The sequence below is a fragment of the Pholcus phalangioides genome, unplaced genomic scaffold (assembly GCF_987345545.1).
Source record: "Pholcus phalangioides strain wild (caught in Gottingen) unplaced genomic scaffold, Ppha-v1.0 ptg000039l_1, whole genome shotgun sequence".
Lineage (NCBI taxonomy): Eukaryota > Metazoa > Arthropoda > Arachnida > Araneae > Pholcidae > Pholcus > Pholcus phalangioides.
The window spans coordinates 25,140,132-25,160,851 of NW_028301625.1; the positions used below are offsets into that span (position 1 = coordinate 25,140,132).

Below are 20,720 nucleotides of genomic sequence, written 5' to 3' on the forward strand. Positions count from 1 at the left end.
ATATTGTATGGTTAAATTGATGTCATACCATTTTATTAAGTGCGAAATCCGTTTTTAATGCATTTTTTATAAATTTTCAAAAAATTAAGTATTACAGATATGTAAAACGTTATACTGGCATAGGATAGCATATATTTAATCAAAAATATGCGTAAAAAATTTGAAATAAATCAACGGTTAAATAGTATTTTTAATGATACTTCGTCCAGAGCATAGTTTTTACCATCTTAAAAAGTACATATGAGATACCTTAAAATCAGTCAATGTATAACTTTCTTGACATTAAACCTTCCTAAAAATTGATGAGAATTATTTCCCTGCAAACCGCTTGCACCTCAAAAATCGTTATAAAGTGAGATAAGATTTTAATGAGACCTCACGCTTAACCAGTCAGCTTTAATGTTTTGTTATTGTTTTCAAGGTTATGGGCGTATCTTGACATTTAAGCTTCAACTATTTTAAAATTTTTCATCAAGTAATTACTTCAGAGCCACTGAATAAAGCAGACTGGCAAAAAACACCTTTGTAACTGCTCTCTTGACATTTAACGCAAGCGTGAAATTTCCCGGTTCTCAAAGCAATATCATTAACGTCGTTTTCTCTCTAGACGGAAAACTGGAACTCTCCAGTTGATAAATGATATATCTCACTCGTCTCTTCATGAAAGAAAAAATTTTTGTGAGTGGATTTCTTCTCTTTTTCTCTCTGGAGAAGCGAATAATGGTTGTTGGACTCAAAGATTGTTCGAATGTATTATGTAGCCACTGAAGTCCTTTTTTTCGTGACCCATGACGTGAGCGTAAAAAAAGGAGAAGAAATCTTATTTTATGAGTATCTTACATTTTTGTTATTTTTTGTTGTCCAGAGGCTAAACACTGTCCGTTGGGATTATTTCTGTGCATGTTGCATTCAATACGGCTAAGTTATCCATAAAAAAAAATTCTATTCAATTTACAATACAAATACAAATACAACGCCACAACAGGCAAATTGCCCAACGAGGTGGCTGACTTAAGAGCATCATGGATCCCCGAGCCATTTTTTGGAGGCCCTACCTACTACTGAATTTGATTAACCTTTCAAGGACCAATGTTTCTAAGCAGCAATATATGTTTGACTGTAGTGAAAACTCGTTACAACGATACTCGATATAACGATAAATCCCTCTACAACGATATTTTTTCAAATCTTGCTTGGAAGTGCCTGTAGTCTAATGTTAAACTTCTTATCTTTTATGTAGTTTTTATGGACATAGGGATCCATCAGTCCAGAAAAATATTTTCGTAAATTTCTCCTGTTGATAACTTTACACTGGAAAATCAGAATGAGCAATGAAAGGGAAAAATAATTAAAATCAATCTAAATCTGAATTAGGCCTGCAAAAAGGTAAAAAAATAAGTTTCATGACTGAAGACCATCCAACAATGTTCCACTGTTGAGAAATATATTGCTCCATTGAACTGTGAATATTAGTTTGGAGTTGACTTCCTGCCGGCATTACGCTCTAACTGCTTTTATTGTTATGATTTGAAAATTCCCTTTTGATACTGTCTAAATATCCTTTTTGGAGTATAAAATACAACGTTGCCGAAATTTGGAAGCCACGAGTCTGAAACACATTAACTACGTGCAAACAGTCAGTAAATTGTTGTTGGACCTTCGATGCAAGAAAAACTTTCATTAAAAGGATGATAGTGATTTTGATCAACTAAAAAAAAAGGAGGAAAGGTGATAGTCGGTGATAGTTACACTTAATTTTTGCTCAATATTTCTCAAAATGCACGTCGAGGCTTCCAGGGATGCCACCAAACTCTGTCAGGTGCGTCGTGCTTAGCCGAGGATCTTGACGTGCGCGTATTTAATGGTTAGTGGGAATCGGAATTCACCCGACGCATACATTATCGTTAGTACCATGAGGGTGCCGTGTGTTTATGATCATTAGGGCATGGAGGCTTTGTTGAAAACCATTTATTGCATAATGATACTGAATTTAGATTTTTTTTTTTTTTTGGATACTTACGATTAAAATCTTCGCCAAATGAATGAAAAAAATTTATAATACGTAGGTTAGTTAAGGGGGGGCGGGGGGTTTGAAGGTTGCTTACGTCATCAACCACCCCTTTTGGAAGATATGAAATATTCTAAGCTGCTGACGAAATTTTGCTGAAAGGGGAGGAGGGGGTCAAAATGGCTGTAAATTTGCTTACGTAATACTTGAATGGCCCCTAGGTGAAAAAGACGTCGTTTTATATATATATATATGCATTTTTGTTTTTTATTGAATCTTCAACCAAATGAGAATCCCAGATTTACTCACAATATTTTTTCCAAATTCTTCAAACATTTGTGTTTCTTTAAAGTTCTGCAGTACATGTTCTGAATATTTTTCCAGTTTTTATACCATTCGTGAAACTTTCTGAAATATCCCAAAAGGTTAGAAACATGGCGTTTCTATAAAAAGAATACGCGTTAATTTACTCCGTCAACTGTTATGCGTTTCGACTGCTGTGTAGTTGGTCTTATGACTTGTTATTTGTTGAATTACTTTGCTCTTAAAAGCTAACGACGCATGAAATTCCATAAGTGTGTATCCATTTTGTTCCTGAGCAGTCTGAAGAGAGAAACGCTGGCAGGAATCGGGCCTCACCCCGCAGCAGATCCGCAGACTCCAGCATCAGTCGCAGGTTGAGGACAGCCCCGGTAAGAATACCATCATGCTCTCTTAAATAGGACTGCATGGACATCATCTGCAATTACTGAATCTCTGCATGAAAAAAAATGTCTTTTAGCATGCGTATTCTTCAGTACTTCTGCATGTTATCTGAAGATATATTTTCCATCTGACAACTCTACCTGTGAAAGAAACTAAACTCTTTTTATTACGAATGATTTTACTTTTACTACGAATTTTAATCCATTTGTGATATACAGTGTCTTGGATGTAAATATAGTTATATGCATATATTCAACAGAATTACGTATTTTTTAAATAAATTTTCAGAGAATCATTTTCGTAATGAGAATGAGGTAATAACATTGTTTTGTTCATAATTTTTTAGGAATTGTTGAGATTATTTTGTAAACATTCTATTCAAAACGAAGAACGATTATGTACCGCTTCTTTCAGATATTTTGAAATTGCATCTGTTGAATGAGCTTGCTTCAATAAATTAAGGCATCGGTAATTCTGCAGAGAGATAACACGTACACGTTGACCAAGCATAACCAACCATATTTACAAATTTATTTCATACTTTGCCGTAAACTTTGCTTCTCTACGAGTGAAATATCATGGTAGAAATTCACTTTCAAAAATAATCTGAAGAACAATGTTCTCTAAGACGACAATAATAGTATACAAGCTCTTCGTGTAAAAAAGTTTGTTGCATTATTATTTATCGCTATGTGCGTGTACTACTTGATAAGGATAAAGTTCAGTTTTCAGTCGAAATACTGTCATAAAGATGTTTTTAGTGATAGTGAACTACAAAATCTTCTCTTATTTTATTTTTGAGAAGTTTTAACGTTCTGAAATTACAAAAATGTCAATAACTTTGAATAGAAAACTTGTCGAAAATCAAACATTTTTTAATTATTGGTATCTCAGCGAATTTTCCTTTACATGTTATAGTGTAAATTTCCTATTTTATAATAATGAAAATTGTAAATTTCCTTCGGTATAATAATGAAAATTGTAAATTTCTTCCGGTATAATAATGAAAATTGTAAATTTCCTCCGGTATAATAATGAAAATTGTAAATTTCCTTCGGTGCAATAATGAAACATGTAAATTTTACGAGTTACTGACATTTTTTTAATTGGGGACCCGTATAAAAAAAATCTTTTTTTGACGATGACTCGATATTTTACTTTTAACTCTAAGATGGAGCGTAGAATTTCCATTTTTATCCAACATTCATCGCTAAGCATCCAGTATATCTTTAAATTAAAATATAAAATGTATTTATTTGAAGAGAATGTATTGCTCTTGAGAAAGTTTTGAAACTTGGACCTGTATCTCTTGATTATACATGTCATAACTTATATAATTACATTACATCTCGTCGTTAAAACGTAGCATGTAAAATTGTTCAACGATTAACAACTCTGTAATTTTGAAACTGAATCAAAGCTGGGGTTTATTTCTTGTGATTGTAAGAACTTGGGGCCTGAAACTATGTTTTGAAAAAATATGTTAAACTTGACAGCCACAAAAGATGATCATTGTGTTCACTCTTGTGTCTTTCTCTATTTTACGTCTGTAAAAACAGATTCCTGATGAAGAAAGTAAGCCATCATCAAAAGGATCGGATGAGAAAGACGTGGAAGAGAAAAAAACTGGTGAAAAACAACCGGTAAATACATCAGCCAGTTTCTCTTTGATATTAGACAAACTGTTATGGTAGTAAATAAAAAAATCACTCTCCTCTTCTTTTTGAAGCATATTATTATGAAGATATAATTTAACTACAAAGTAGGGGCGGGGGGTTGGTTTGAAATCAACCAGCGCGTTTGGCTATAGGATACCCCCCCCCCCCCCCGTTGCTTAACACAAGTAATATTTGCAATGCTTCCAAAGAATCTGCTGACGTTTTTAAAACTTCCGAGATTCCCGTTTCTCCACATTTGTTAATAGCTCTGACAAAGAGCTATTTCATACCCATCATTGGCAACATGATTTTGAATTGTACTTTTTATCTGTTTATCGCGTGCATGAAATGATTGAAAATGTAGAAAACGTAACTTTTTTCACGTTCATTGACACTGGGAGTTGGCATGAGAGCTTTATTGACTGAAAATGTCAATGTATATACATATCCGATCATACAAACCACAACAGCTGATATATTTTCGAGCATATTTTTCTGAAAACAATACTTTATCTTTTATCTATCCAGACTGTCCTTAATTGTTTGCACAGTGGATATACCAGTAACCGTTGACTTTACAAACATCCCTTTAATTGCAAAAAAATTTTCAAATCACGTGCAGTTACTTAAAATCTGAAAAATTTATTTTAGGGGTCGTACACATAAGAAAATGAAGGAATTAACTTTTTATATTCAGTTCCGTGTACTCAAAATCTCAATTAGAAAGTTGTTGCCCTGTCTCTCCTGATGAGAACAAAAAATTTCACGTTTTTTAAGTGCAATATTCAACGAAATATTCGAATTTGAAAACGGAGAAAAGTTGGGAAAAACCAGCGTTAAATGCGGGTAAAATGGTTTTTCTGCATTTAACGCTGTTTTTCCCCAACTTTCCTCCGTTTTTTGAATTCAAATATCTCAGTGAATAGTGCACTTAGAAGCGTGGAATTTTTTTTGTTTGCACCAAAGTGACAGGGTAACAACTTTCTAATTGGGTTTTTGAGCACATAGAAACTGAATAAAAAGTTAATTCCTTCATTTTCTAATGTGTACGACCCCTGAAGTAAATTTTCAGATTTTAAGTAACTACACGTCATTTGAAAATTTTTTGTAATTGAAAGTATGTTTATAAAGTCAATGGTTGCAGAGATAGGCCTATCCACTGTGCAAACAATTTGGGACAGCCTGTATAGCAAACAGCTGCTTCAGAAATTGGTTTTTTGACTATTTCTGTCGGATCATCCAGTTTTTTTTTTAATGCTTGCTATAAGTTTTGATAATAATTTCATTTGATGATAATTTCTCATGTTCAATCTGCTTTAGCTCATGACAGGAGGTACGAAAGGAAATCCAGGAACCCCACCTCCTCAAGGTCCCGAAGGAGTACCAAAAACTACGGAATATCGCTCTCAGTTTGTAGCATGGACGAAAAGGTTGCAAGACGAAAGCGGCATTTCCACTACTGCAAGGAAATCTGCATCCATGGGTGGAATCGCTTCTCAAATCATGAAAAAAGATGCAATCGGTAATGTTTTCTAATGATTCAAAATAATTCTCCTCTCTTTCTGTCTTTCCAGTAAAATAACGAACAATCATTAATTCGCAAATAATGATGCGAGAACATTTTCGTTTCTTGTATCTCAGTATCTATTTTAACTAGTTTGCTTGCACGACCACTTACGAATAAATTAGGAAATAACGGTCTGTATTATATTTTTCCCCCATTTCATAATGTAATATTGCGAAGATTCGTCAATTCGATCTTCGATAAGCAAGGGCGAAATGATATGTGTTTTTCTATCGCCGAAACTGAACACGTGAAAAAATGGCTCCATTATTCTGTTGTGCCACCTGTAGGCTACGTGCAAGATGGGATATAGGTGGATATGATGCTATTTTCTTTACACACATATGAATTTTTTTTGCTCTATATAGGGCGAAATCCCTACCGTGGGTTTTGGGGATAGTGTTTATCTCATGTTATAATCTAACCGCGCTAAGCTGACTGTCCCAAAAGCTGGAAAAATTTTCATCGGTGTAGCAACAAAAACATTACATATTTCAGAAATATTTACGTTTGTTTCGTGCGACACAACTGCAGTATTATGTTAAGTGATGTGTTTCGTGAAACAGTCTCGTAACCATCATGGGTTCCGTGGGAACTGAAACGTTGGAAGCCTCTGTGGTTTAAAAATTTAATATTATACAAAAGTTCTAACAAAATATTCTATACAAAAGTATATAATTCTATACAAAAGTATATAATTCTATACAAAAGTATATAATTCTATACAAAAGTATATAATTCTATACAAAAGTATATAATTCTATACAAAAGTATATAATTCTATACAAAAGTATATAATTCTATACAAAAGTATAAATCAAAAAGTTAATTATAAAAACTGTTATACCGAAGGAGTTTCAAAATACTCACCTACTAAGGTTTTTTAACAGCTGGCTGATGCGAAGATATATTTAGGAAAGAGAAGAAAAATTCAACTGTCCTTGCGGGGAATCGTGCCCACGTCCTCTCACTTTTCGGGTGAACGTACTAGACTACAAAGGTAACGATTACCTCAATCTTTCCTTGGAGCTCATGTGCAATGAACGGGACCGTACATGGATGGTCGGACCTAACTCGGGCCAAAGCTCACAATTACTGACACTGCCCCCAGATGGCGACTTATCAGAGGATGATGTCACTCTCCGCTATCCATACCAAGGTTTTTAACAGTGCACCAAGCAATTGTGAGCTTTGGCCTGAGTTGGGTCCAACCGTCCATGTACGGTCCCGTTCAGTGCACACGAGCTCCAAGGAAAGATTGAGATATTCGTTGCCTTTGTAGTCTAGTGGTCTAGGGCGTGCGTTCGATTTCCCGCAAGGGCAGTTGAATTTTTTTTCTCTTTCCTAAATATATCTTCGCATCAGCCAGCTGTTAAAAACCTTCGTATGGATAGCGGATATACATCATCCTCGGGTACTCACCTACTGATCATAATTCTGAGATATTTCATCGTGACAAATTTCGTTCAGCAATTATTTATTAATGGGGAGTTGAATAATCTATTTTTGGCATATACGCCGCGACGCTTACGTTTTTTTAAATATAACTTTGAGGGCTTGCAGCGCCTCAGTTAATTTTTGTTCCTAAAAAAACAATTTTCAATAAAAAAATTTACTATTAAAATTATAAAATAACATTCAAATATCACCTGATGGCCGACAATGAAACAATTCGAACGGTTTCTGCTTTTTTACATTTCTCACCAATTTCACTGGTGCTCGTGAGGGCATTCTAGGCCAACTATGTGGTCATGAACTGCCTAGGTGTCGGGAAATTTATCTATATACAACCATACAGTCTCTCACATTCTAATAATTTAGCCCCCTTCAAACTTTGTTAATAAGGTGAATCCTCTTCGGTTGTGTGTAAAGGTATGTCTAGCGGTCGAACATCCCTCCTCAACAGGTAAATTACAGATGAGTAACCTGTGGTAGAGAGCCTTTAATTGAAAGGAAGCATTTTTATGCTTCTAGAGTGCCCATTTATTCAATCACTTTCCATAAAAATATCGTGAGTCATAATTGTACTCCATGTTTCGTTCAAAAAAAACAACTCCTTTCTTGGTACGTAGTTTTTTTTATGAGTGTGTTTTACATAAAAAAATGAGTGCATAAAATTAATTTCCAGTGTGGGATAAAAACAACCTGTTTGTGGTAAGTACTGATGTTTTATAATGGTGATTGAATTTAATTTATCATGGATTACGATCTGAATTTTTAAGCAGTAGTTATCAAGGTAATATCTCAATGAACTGCAGTTTTCGGGAATATTTATTCAGGTAAGTTATTGTGAACAATTAAGCTTGAATCAGACGTTTCCATCGTTTGAGCGAAAGTTGAAGATGCAAAGCCATTGAAAATGTCGAATATGATGAAATTTCTATTTCGCCTTTTTTTTATTTTACGTCTATGACGATTCATACATTTTCGCCTTTGCAAATCATCGTACAAGTTTAGGGTGAGACGCGAAAGAAGGCAGGATGAGCTCTCTCGCTACTTATTATTATGATTTTATTACTTGATATATGTATCCAAAATTCTTCTCCAAACAGAAAAATAATTTAAAGAATATACTGAGTATAGTCTCGACTTTTGAGTTCGAAATAAAAAAACGAAAGCACGTTTGGCATGGTTGCGTCTCGGTAGTTTCACTTTATTTATATTTCATTTGATTCAGTGCCGTTGGACGTGCCCAGTGAAAAGAATGTTCGAAAAATAGGGGAGATATGATCAGCAAAATTTTGTTTTACGGCTCTCAAAGTGATATTTTATAACATCGCTTTTTTCTTCTATTTTGTGACGTGCTACTTGTATACGTGTTGGAACTTCATCCACACGTTTAGTTTCTAAAGCCTGATACTCTTCACTGTAATTTTTTAGAAACAAAATTTTCGTTGAGCTTAAAATCGAAATCGTCAAAAAAAAAAAAAGTGCTGCATTATATACATTTGAAAAGTGAAGGTGGTCACCATCTTTTTTTAAATGCTGACCATTGCAATTTTTTCCTTCTGTTTATCTGCTCGAATTCAGTTTATCTAATAGGCGTGATATAAAATTACAAATGAAGGGGAAAACACTGACACAATTTTTAACACCCGAAGAACTGTATATACAAATCGAAAAAAAAAATGTTTGGAATAAATAAACTCCTACATCTCTATATTATACATAGTTACTTACTAACATCTATTTGTGTATGATATAATTATACATTTCAGATTGATTCTCGAAAATTATGGATTTTTTTTCCACTGAATAAAAAATAATGCACTTGATTATTTACTATATACTACTCATTATTTATAACTATTGATAAATAATTGTATAATACTTGTTTTAGACGGTGACGCAAGTGCGGCAGAAGTAGCAAGTGGAAGACCTGATGAACCGGAAGATGATGAAGACGCAGTTCTGGATGCAGTGAAACGGTAAACTTTCTTTTGTAACTTTTTCTTACGAAGAAAAGTATTTTTTTAACGTGATTAAGGGGGTTGGTGTACGCAAATTTTCTAAAAAATGCATTTTCGAATTTTTCAATTTTCAAATACTATAAAATTTTCTGCGAGTTTTTGTTCTACCTGCGCTAGAAGTATATTTTTAACATGTTTTAATATAAACTGCTGGCAGGCATTATACAGAGTCTTTATAATTAAAGTTCCACTTTGAAATGGCCATAAAAGAAAAACAAATGGACAAAATGTTATCAAACTTGGTAATAGTTTACAAGAAGTCATGGGATTCAATTTTCCGAAAAAAAAGTTCAAAAACTCACCACCAGTGAGGAATGGCGCTGTATGCAATATTGTTAAACGAAATAAGACATAAAGACATCGGTTAAAAAATTTTTTAATCGTTTCTAAAACGTGTTACAAATCATGTCCAATGTGGAGTCCACCATTTTCTGAAAGCAAGTTAAATCGCATTACTGCGTTCTCAACAGTAGCTTTTAGCTTATCAGGAGGACATGTCGGTGTATCGCATTTTTCAATTCGCCACAATTCCATAAAAGTTTCATTTTAGAAACGATTAAAAACATTTCAATCAAACCGATGTCTTCATGTCTTATTTCGTTTAACAATACTGCATACAGCGCCATTCCCCGCTGGTGGTGAGTTTTTGAACCTTTTTTTTCCCGGAAAATTAAATCCCATGACCTCTTGTAAACTATTACCATGTTTAATAACAAAAGACCGAAAACGGAAAAGACAAAAGACCGAAATGCAAATAGTTAATTTTATTATTCTGAAGAATCTCGTGAATCAAAAATAAATTTAAGAAAAACAAACAAATATGATTTTTTCATGGTTTGTTTTTTTCAACGGAATAGCTGAAAAATAGAAATTGAAAGATTTCTTATCGTAAATGCGTTTTTCTTGAAATATTTTTAATATTGTATATAAAGTCTTATAGTATGATCTGATCTGAACAACCTAGATCAGTGGGCCTGAAATTTTCCATGAGGTTTTAATAAACAGTTATCATCAAAGCATTGTATGACACTATAATTTTGTTCGATAGTACTTTAGAACATATTTATTGCTTTTAGGGGGCGAATCAAGAAAACGGAATATAAAGCTAAATTTCGACCTTTTTCTGCTTATACGTACGTAGATGGCAATTGGAAAAAAGCTACCAGATTAATCAAGGTATGTGAATTTCATTCAGCGCCCCACACCTGTACGTTACTAAACTGCACGATGTTATGATAGCTCTCAGCACAAAACACGGCTATCTGCACTTGCGTTCACATCTTATTCAATTTCACCGTCATACAATTTACCCGCACTTTCATAATGGGTTTTATTATGAGAGAAAATCCGATTGAAAAATCTTTGTTGAAGTTTGTCTTGCTGCTCAACCTTCCTAATGGGGCGATGAGCCTCAGTATCAACTAACCCTGCTTAATTTCATTGCTGTGTTAAGTTTCTTTCACTTTTTGCATGTTAATATTTTGAAATATTATTGAATTATCGTGAAATATTTTAGCTTAGCCTTTGTGGAAATATTTTATTGGAATTTCGCGTCTTCTGCTATTGTGCTTACTCCTCATGGCTTTGATTGATTGGGCTAGGATCAAAGCGCTAATTTCCATCTACAAATCCATCCATTCAGAATATATTCACATTTTACTTCTTACATCTAAATGCCAGTGAAAAATATACTGTACTTTTCTTTATCTGCATTACATATCATTAAACTGATTTATAACGACTGTTTCAATTTTCTTCCAAACATTTTAAGCAATGGCATTTTTATGGGCCCAAGGAATGGAAAAAAATTAACTCTTATATCATTTATTTGACATGGAAGACCTCAAAAGCAAGTGATGACAATGGCACACCAGCTTTTGTTGGCCTGAATGCAAACGAACATACTTGAATCGTGATTTATGGCGCTTTCTTCCTTAGTCATCAATTAATCTTTTTACATAGAGCTTGTAACCTGTGTCGTTGTTGCACAATTAAATTCCTAATGTTGAACACTTTTTCGTTGCGGAGCTCAGCGTGCATTCTCAAGATGACATTTTCTGGAGAATCAGCAGAAGACCGTTTGTTTTTTTTTTGTTAGCAGGTATTGTTTTCTTCTTTGTTAAAAAAAAGCATGGTGAAAACCAAAGAAAGAAAATCTGAATTGCTGCTTACGCTTTCATCATTAAGTAGCTAATATTCGCTGCTTCACTTCGTATATCAAAACGCTTTGAACCTGCTTCTTTCTCTAAATTTCTTAATCTCCTCTTAGAGTAATCTTTAATCGTGGTGGTGGCGTTTTATCCTTAATGTGCTGTTGTTTGCAGGATGGAACTGAGGAGGACATGACCATTTACACTTCTTTCTCGTTTCCATCTTTTGTAGATGCCGACTTCAGTGTAAGTCTCTTGACGTTTATAATCCCAATAGTAAATAAAATCTCTGCTGCTTGCATCCCATGGCTGAATGTGACTATAATATTATGCTTTTTTTTCTTTCATGTAGCTTTAGGCTTAGCTTTGCTTCTTCGAGGCCCGTAGCCTGGAACTCAGACGAACAAGCTTGCTAACAAATGTAAAACAAATGATTTTCTGTACAGAAAATCGGTTTCTTTATTATTTGGCTTCGACATATAAGTTAATAACAGTTTTGTCATTGGAATTTTCAGGGAATATGCGTTAATTTACTAATGTAGAAATAGTAAAATCCACATAAAACTCTTCTTTGTGTCATTATGCTCTGCTTTTAATATGAAGAAAAAAAAATGTTTTTCACATAACTACGCAGGTAACAAAGTTCTATACAAGATTCATCGAAAGACTGGTTATTTGTGGAGATGAAGATTACAAGGAAGAAAATGCATCACTGCCCCCACGGGGACTCGAACCCCGGTCTCTCACTTGCCGGACGAGTGCTATACCATCAAAACTATGGAAGCAGATAGAGTATTTCAAACTTGGAGCGTATATATATGTTGAAAGGCACCGTACATGGACGGCGTCAACAATCAACTAATAGCTCGTGAATGACAAAGGCCAACATATATATACGCTCCAAGGTTGAAATATTCTATCTGCTTCCATAGTTTAGATGGTATAGCACTCGTCCGGCAAGCGAGAGACCGGGATTCGAGTCCCCCGTGGGGGCAGTGATGAATTTTCTTCCTTGTAATCTTCACCTCCATAAATAACCAGTATTTCGATGAATCTTGTATTGACAAGTGGAGAGAACGTTTCTATATAAACAAAGTTCTAGCCATAAATTTTTCAGAATGATGTACAGAGAAACCATTCGATAAAATATGAATTTCCGCGATATAAACACATGTATTGTTGATCAGGTTGGATAAGGAAAATGACATAGATTAATATCTCCGATTTCATTTACATTTTAAAATAATTATTTAGTAACATTGAGAATATTAGTCATGACATCAAAGTGAATTTTCATTTTCCGTGGGTTCAAGGTAAGTTACCTTTAACATAAACGGAGTTCACACGCACACGATTTAGATTATTGATTAGTTTTTAATGAGCTTAAAGCCAACCTTCAAAGCCTACAAAAACTTTGACGAGGAAAATGGAAATAACTTCAAATCACGTGTTACTGTACTCGTAGGTGCTCTTATCTGTTGCACATACGACAAAAAAATTGCAACGCAAAAAGTTGTTTTCCAATAAGATTATATACCTGAGTCTTGTATTATTATTTTTTCTGTTAGAAACGCTCATGATGTATGATTCATGTTGAAAAGCACAAAATTCTATAACATTGATCAGATAATGCACATGTTCCCCTTTAACTCGACTTGATTTTCAGTAACCCAGAGTTTTCCATATAATTTCATGGCAACATACATCATATATTTTCTTACTAACTTATTAGTATTTGAGATGTTAATCCGTCGGGGGGGGGGGGAGAATATTTTTATATGATATGTATCGACAGAATTTCTGAAAGACAATACAAATTTGCAATATCTGCTTTTTTTCAAAACTCATGGAGAAATTTCGTGAATGAATATTTCTTACGCGCAAAGAAATTGTAGTATACGCATTATTTATTTATCACCTTTCAATTATTTTTTAAAGATGAATAAAATATTTTTGTAATGCGTTTTATTGAACTCTGTCAAGCTTTTTTTTAACAATGTTCCGAAATTATTCTTAACGTAACACTACTTTATAGGCCCGTAGCCAGGAAGAATAATGCATGCACAGATTCTAAAAATATATATACCATGGTTGATTTCCATAGATTTCAACTGCCCATCTTTAAGAAAATGTTACTCATTCAACGCTATGTTTATTTACGGATCTTTAATTTTTGTCGTATTGACTGCAGGTAAAAAACGCAATACAGTACTAGTAGAAGAATTCATTCAAACGGAAAAGTTGCCAGTATTCTAATGTACATGTATGTCTTATGATGGAGACAGAAATTTAGCAGACCTGGAACAAAAAAAAAGGTCTTGCGATATTGCTGATGAAACGTAGGATAATCAATAAGAAAATTTTAACAATTGAAAGGAAAAGAAGAAACTGCCCTAATCAATTTCGTTAAGACGATTAAAAAACGTGATAACTTTCAAAATTGCTCTTTCTTCTGATAACAATCCCGACTAATATCCTTTTACGATTATTTGTTGTACATTTATCACTAGTTCATGTCCGAATAGGCCATTTGGAGATGTAATTGAAGTGATTTATATGTGTGTTATAAGTAAATTTAATGAGTGCTGGCAAACCAAACGCACTGTCGGAAGCTATTTAAAAGACAGGAAACAGATATTTTCTGGATATTATGCTAAGGTGAACTCAGAAAGAAAGGTCATCCTGTCTCCACCGGGATGCGAACCCAGGCCCTCTTGCGTACCAGGCAAGCATGCTACCATCTACACTACTGGATACACGACCTGCCTTTCTCATTTCATGCACTGTAGCGTGATGACTTTTCTTTCCGCACCACGGCATAATTACCAGAAAATATCTGTTTCCTTGATATCTTGGACTGAGGAAAAGCCGCGCATCTCTCTCTCTATTTAAAAACCTTTTATTTAATCAACAGTATTTTTTTTTTCATTCTCAACACGTCGCATTGGGCGACTGAGATCTGTGTCCAACCTCGTCTGTGTGACTGGAATTTAAAACTCATTCTTAAGCTGCAGAAACTTGCTGAGTGTGGAATTTTTTGTCACATTTTGAAAATGTAGAAAAAGAAATTATGTTCGGATTAGAGTCTTTCTTCAATCTCTTTCCTTTGTCTAATTCAAATTGGTGAAAAAATACGCCTACGGTATATAATAAATAAAAATAGAGTATATATTTCTCTTCTGGGTACATGTGGGTACATTATATATATATATCAGGAAGGGGTGTGTGATAATCCGGCTTTGGACAGGGTTGCAATATCGTACCAGTGTTGCACCTAGAAGAAACGTAAATTAATTTTACCATTGCAGCTGAAAATCACCCGCATAAATATTAACTAATGCAATTTTATGCAAGAGTTTGAAAATTTAGTTTAAATTTTATGTCAAAATAATCACTGCTAAGGTTAGGAAGTATCGCATTTCTCGGAATAAGCACCACACGAGCATAGGTGCCGTGGTTTAGGAAAAAAATTTTTATTCCAAATGTGTTTAAATTTTAGTTTTACACACAATCAAACCGGTTAAAGAATGCCTTTAATCTAGCTTTGCACACTTAGGGAATTTGACATTGTACAAATGTAGAGCTCCAGGAATTTAAAAAAAAAGCCCACCACTTAACGTATTAAAGAAAAGGTCCGCAATATAGTTTTCTTTAACGAGATCCTAAAAAACCAAAATTGACGTCATGTCTAACCACTGCCAAAATTATTTTTTAAAAACGTCAACACTACAATAGATATTATACGACATACGCGATTAATTTTAAAATATATTCAACTATTTTGTTAGTATCGACTAGTTTTTCCTAGCGCATTCTCAGAAAAAACGACATCTTCATGTCTTTGTTAATATACAGTCGAACTTCGTTTGACGAAAGTCACTGAAAAAAAGTTCGAATTATCCAATTACTCTATCTTTGATCTGTAAAATGACTACAAATTGCAACTTAATCATCAATATTCACATAGGATAATATCAATTATTAAAATTTTATCATCACTTACGAAACTGTTTTTCAAATTTTAATAATTTATAAAATTATATATATATATATACAGGGTGGTCACTATAAACCGCCCAATAATTACACACGTGATTCCTGGTGAGAAACTGATATGGAAAAGTGTTTTCAGTTTTTTGATTTGACCCATAATTAATGAGTTATAACGCTTTAAAAATTGATGACGTCACTTGAAAATCCTGCCGAATTCAGAGAACGTACACCAAACGTATAACTTGGCGTTTTTTTAAACTGCACAATGATATAACCCTATGCAATCAAGAAAGTAAACCAGTTTCTTTTCCATCTTTTCTTGTTGTGTGTATACTTTTCAAATTTTTAAGCGGGTGTTGATTATATTACGATTTTATAAGGTTGAAGATGTTTTTGAGTTATCCATAAGATTAAAAAAATCTACTGCCTCCCCGAAAATTCTGAAATTTTGCTCAAATGTGTTTCTCGCCATACTTAGTAAAATGTACCTCGGATTTCAAAGTTAACCCTAGCATTTTTTGAAACAAATATTGAATATTTTCTCATATTTTTGAAAATTTATACATTTTTTCAAACTTTAAAATTCATAAAATTCTAACGGACGATCAAACATTGAAATTCGAGATTCATTTCACTAAAAAATGCCATATAAATATTTCTGCAAAATTTCATAATTTTTGGTGTGTAGTAGGTTTCTTTCAAATTTTAAACGTATGAGCTCAAAAACTGCGATTTGTGAAAATCGCGTTCAAAGCGTTTTTTCTTGTTCACATTTACATTATAATTCATTAATTTTTTGTTTTATTTTGAAAAAAAATTGACCCGTTTGACTAAAAAATTTTTGCATCGGATTTTCACGATTGAATGAAATATTTTTTTAAGTCATGTTTGAAAATTCGACTTTTTAGGGGTCATGACACCCCTTAAATGAATAAATCATCTCCAACAATTTTAAGATGAGATTTTTTTTTTCCAGTTCCAATTCAGAAGTTCTAGAAGATTTACATGTTGCATCACAGCCTTTGATTGAAATACTACAACACAATTAACTGAGTAACACAACAAACATAATGAATGAAATCGATCACAGTTACAAATTATCACGATTACAGTTTAACAATTACAGTTTAAAATTTTTACGGCATTTCATTTATATTATGAATGTGCGTATGAAACAGTAGGCTCACTCAAAACCATATTCGGAGCAACAGACAGTAAAGACATGGTGATAAAAAAATTCGCTAATTTCGAAAATTGAGAACTGGGAGGGGGGTGGGGGATGATCTTTCGGAAAAAATTAAAAAACGAAATTCACATATAAGAGCAATGGGGCGGCAAATTGTGCCGCTGTGGTGGTCGAGTGGTTATAGTGACGGACTCGCGATGCGAGGATCCGGGTTCGAACCCTACAGTGGTGGTCGGCTGAAGTTGGTTTTCTGTGGTTCCCAACTTCGAGGCGCAAATGCGAACCGATCTCCCCGTTAAAAAGTCTCGCCACAGAGAGCAACAGTCATACAACGATAAATCATTCAATCATAACACTTCACTCATAGTTAGAAAAACTGGTGGCAGATGGCAGCACTACCCATAACAAGCGTTACAGAGAAACAAAAAACTTCACGTCAGGTTTCACTACACGTACACGCACATTCCCGCATGTACCGATTCGTTGGGGGTTCCGCGGGGGGTGCATGTGTGGTGTAGCAGTAGTAGGTACGGCCTCCAAAAAATTTCTCGGGGATCCATGGTGTTCTTAAGTCAGCCACCTCGTTGGGCAATTTGCCTGTTGTAATTTGTATTTGTAAAATCCTGAAGTCCGTCTTAAGAGGGGTCCCAGGGCAATTGCCTCCTTTCCTGAGATGACATGCACAATTATTTTCAATTGGTCATTTGTTTTGGTGCAGTTTGACCTAATTGGTCCTTGCCCTACAAAAATCCAATAAATACGCCCCTGAATAAACCTTCATTTAAAAAAAATTACAAAGTTCTGCTAAAAATTTCAAAGTAGTCCAAATCTTTCTTGTGAAAAGATAAAGTAAAAACTTATTAATATTTCATTGCGATAAAAATCAGTTGCAGTCAAAAGGAAATGAAAAATCGTCATTGCAACATGCAGAAATCGGTATGAAAATGTGGCTCGATGAATAATCAATAGAAAATATCCAAGAAACCACTAATTATTTTGAATATGCCAATTCATAAAATGACTAATTTGATTGAAAGTTTCTGATCGAAGCGATGTTATTATTTTAGTGTTTTCACAAGTCACCTTCGTCAAGCTACCGTTTTTGCAATCTTCTTTGAAGTTTATTACACGTGATTGTTTTGATGAGATTTTAAAATAACTCAAAAAATATTGTCCTGACTTGATAGTGAAAGAGAACAAATTGCCACATTTTGGCAAAAAAGTGTTGATTTGGTTAAAAAAAATTTCAAGTAGATCTCATTTGGCTAACACTTTAAAAATCTGGTGATAAATTTGCCAATATAATGGATGAAACTAATACGTAATTACACGTAACAGCAAGGTTATACTATCACACTGCATTGAGAGTAAAAGCGCCAATCGTGAAAGAAGAAGGCCGAATGGTATTGAATATTTCAGTTAATTTTCAAGAACTGACAACCCGCTACTGGCGGAGAAATGTACTTTCGTTCGGAGTTTGCCCCATAACTGACCGTTAGAAAAATGACACGTCACAAAATTTCAAAAGCTTATAACTCACTTAATATTCATCCGATCCAAAACGGAAAAAAACACTTTTCTATATTAATTTTTCACAAGGAATCACGTGTGTAATTATTGGGCGGTCGATAGTTACCACTATTATTATTACCACTAATTATGTATATATATATACATAATTTATCTTAGCTGCTACATTATTCCACTGTTCTGGAATCAGTATCACTACAGAATTTCTTGACCATGTTCAAATCCTGATTTACGGAAACAGTTTCCGAAATTTTGTTTATCATTCTTATGCTATCAAGGCTATATCCTTTGTTAGCGAATTACAATATGAACTTTCATATACTTTCTCATACTCTTAATGACGACAAAAAGATTCAGATTTTAAATGTTACACCTTGATCTATAAGTTGAAAAGCATAATCGGTATTAAATGGTACACAGTCTCAATGCATTTCAAGATGAACAATGTTAAAACGGGTATTAAATTTTCAAAAAAAAAGATTATAGAAAAACATAATTTTCAAATTTTTATTAATCTTTAAAATTTTTTATTTAACAACTGGATCGAGAAAAGCAGTGTCTGGCTTCTTGTATAATTTTTCCAAACTAAATTTGCTTATGCAGAAAGTATGGTTTTCCCCCAACTTCGAATTATTCAAAAAATTCGAAAGAAGTTCAAATTAAACAAGAAATTTTAACATTAAATTAGATAGAAAATTGTTCTCAAGGGAAGTTCGTTAAAGTTCGAATTATACAAAATTCGAAATAACTAAGTTCGAATTAACGAAGTTCTACTGTATTAGTGTGATACATGCTGCTAATGCCATGATTAATTTTTTTTCTCATTTTTGCGAAAATATTTTGGGATTTAAACAATGTTAATTCTCTTTCTTCATTACTTCAAGGATCAAGGTAAACTTAACATTCTCATTTAAATAATGTTCAATTTCGCTCTGATCCTTGGTGTTTGTTAATCCTGAACTTTTCATGGTTTGTTGATTGGTGATTTTGTGTAGCACATTTTAGCTGGACTGAATAACGAATATTTTGGTCTATTCTTGTTTGAATTATAAGGTTGGCTGCATGTTGCATTGATGTGCTACCAAAACATGAATGATTTGCACCTTTTGCACGAAGTTTTACTTTTTGGTAGAACGTCAGTGTAATTAATTGATATACGCACTAGAAAAACAACTTAAATATGGAACCATGTTACACTTGAACCGGGTGCATAAGAAAGTTTTGATAAGAAAGTAAGAAAGAAAAAATAAGAAAGTTTAATAGAAAGTTTCGATATGAAATAACTTGCGAACGGAGATGATTGTAAAAAAAAAGTGGAAAAAATTAAGAATTTCAATCATCTATTTTTTGGTATATCTCTATCTGAGTGTCAAAAATGAATTTCTTCCAGTATAAGTTTGATATAACTTTTACTTATCGTCATTTTTTAAATTGGGAGTGTCGTATACAAATTTTAATTTTTTTATCCAATTATTCCCCCTCCCAATTATTATTTTATTCGCTGCTGTTCGTGGCATCTGATCGGGCGTAATCCTTTTACTATACCGTTTTCTAAATTGCATAGCTCTGCAGCTCACTTTATATATATATATATATATATATATATATATATATTCGCAAGTTATTTTATATGGAAAAGATTTTTCTTTTGGTCCCTTTTTATACCTTTTTCAATTTTGAAATTCCACCCTACAGTTATCCAGATAAAGCCTTAGGTAAAGAACGGACAACGTTGAACGTTCCGGATGTGGTATAGATTGTTAAGTTCAAGTCTAATTATACCAGTTGTGTACAGAAGATGACCAGAAAGCGAGCAAATTAATTTCGAAAGAATCAAAACCACAAACGTAATGTGAATGATAGGTTTTTTTTTTCATTCTCAATTAGACAACACAAACCAGGCACAATTCATTTAATTAAAGCCTCATTAACCAGAAATTGTTCGATGTCTGTTGTTTTCCAATGGCTACGGGCCTATAGCTTGCATATGCGCTTATCATTGACGCTTCACTAGTGCATCTCAGCGTCTTGTTTATGTAATAAATGTTCCACATTGATGTTTTTTTTTTTTCATATATTTGATCCACTTTAGGTTGTTTAAAGTTAACTGCTTGTTCGATTAATTTTTGCTATTTTTTTTTTTTAATTTTATTATTTCTTAATTACGTTTTCCATTTTCACTTCCTGATTTTATTTTGAAGACTTTATTAAAAACCTATTATCGTTTAAAAATCGAATTTTATCTGAAAATTAGCTATTTATTTATGTTTTTCCCCGGAAAACATTGATATATCCTTTGCTCATGCACTTGTAAAATGACCCTCTTTCTTTGTGAAAGATTTTTTGCACAAAAACTTTACGCTTGCATAAAATTTTCTTCCTGAATCATCATGTTGTATGAATGTGTCTGTTCGTGTGGACGAGATATAGTGCTTAAGTCATGCGCAAGGTGTTCA

General features: G+C 33.5%; 1 protein-coding gene across 11 annotated transcripts in view; it reads left to right on the forward strand.

The window, feature by feature from the left end:
• LOC149065751 (uncharacterized) overlaps positions 1-20,720 on the forward strand; it is a 112,706-nt gene that overhangs the window by 72,319 nt on the left and 19,667 nt on the right. For 4 of the 11 annotated variants that reach the window (XM_089253829.1, XM_089253831.1, XM_089253834.1 and 1 more), the window contains 4 exons: positions 4,273-4,356; positions 5,692-5,893; positions 9,276-9,363; positions 10,482-10,581. In XM_089253829.1, coding sequence (XP_089109955.1) covers positions 4,273-4,356; positions 5,692-5,893; positions 9,276-9,363; positions 10,482-10,581 — 474 coding nt within the window. Of the gene's footprint in view, positions 1-2,610; positions 2,701-4,272; positions 4,357-5,691; positions 5,894-9,275; positions 9,364-10,481; positions 10,582-11,729; positions 11,802-20,720 lie in introns of all 11 variants that reach the window. The other 7 variants (XM_089253824.1, XM_089253827.1, XM_089253828.1 and 4 more) reach the window with 5 other exon arrangements.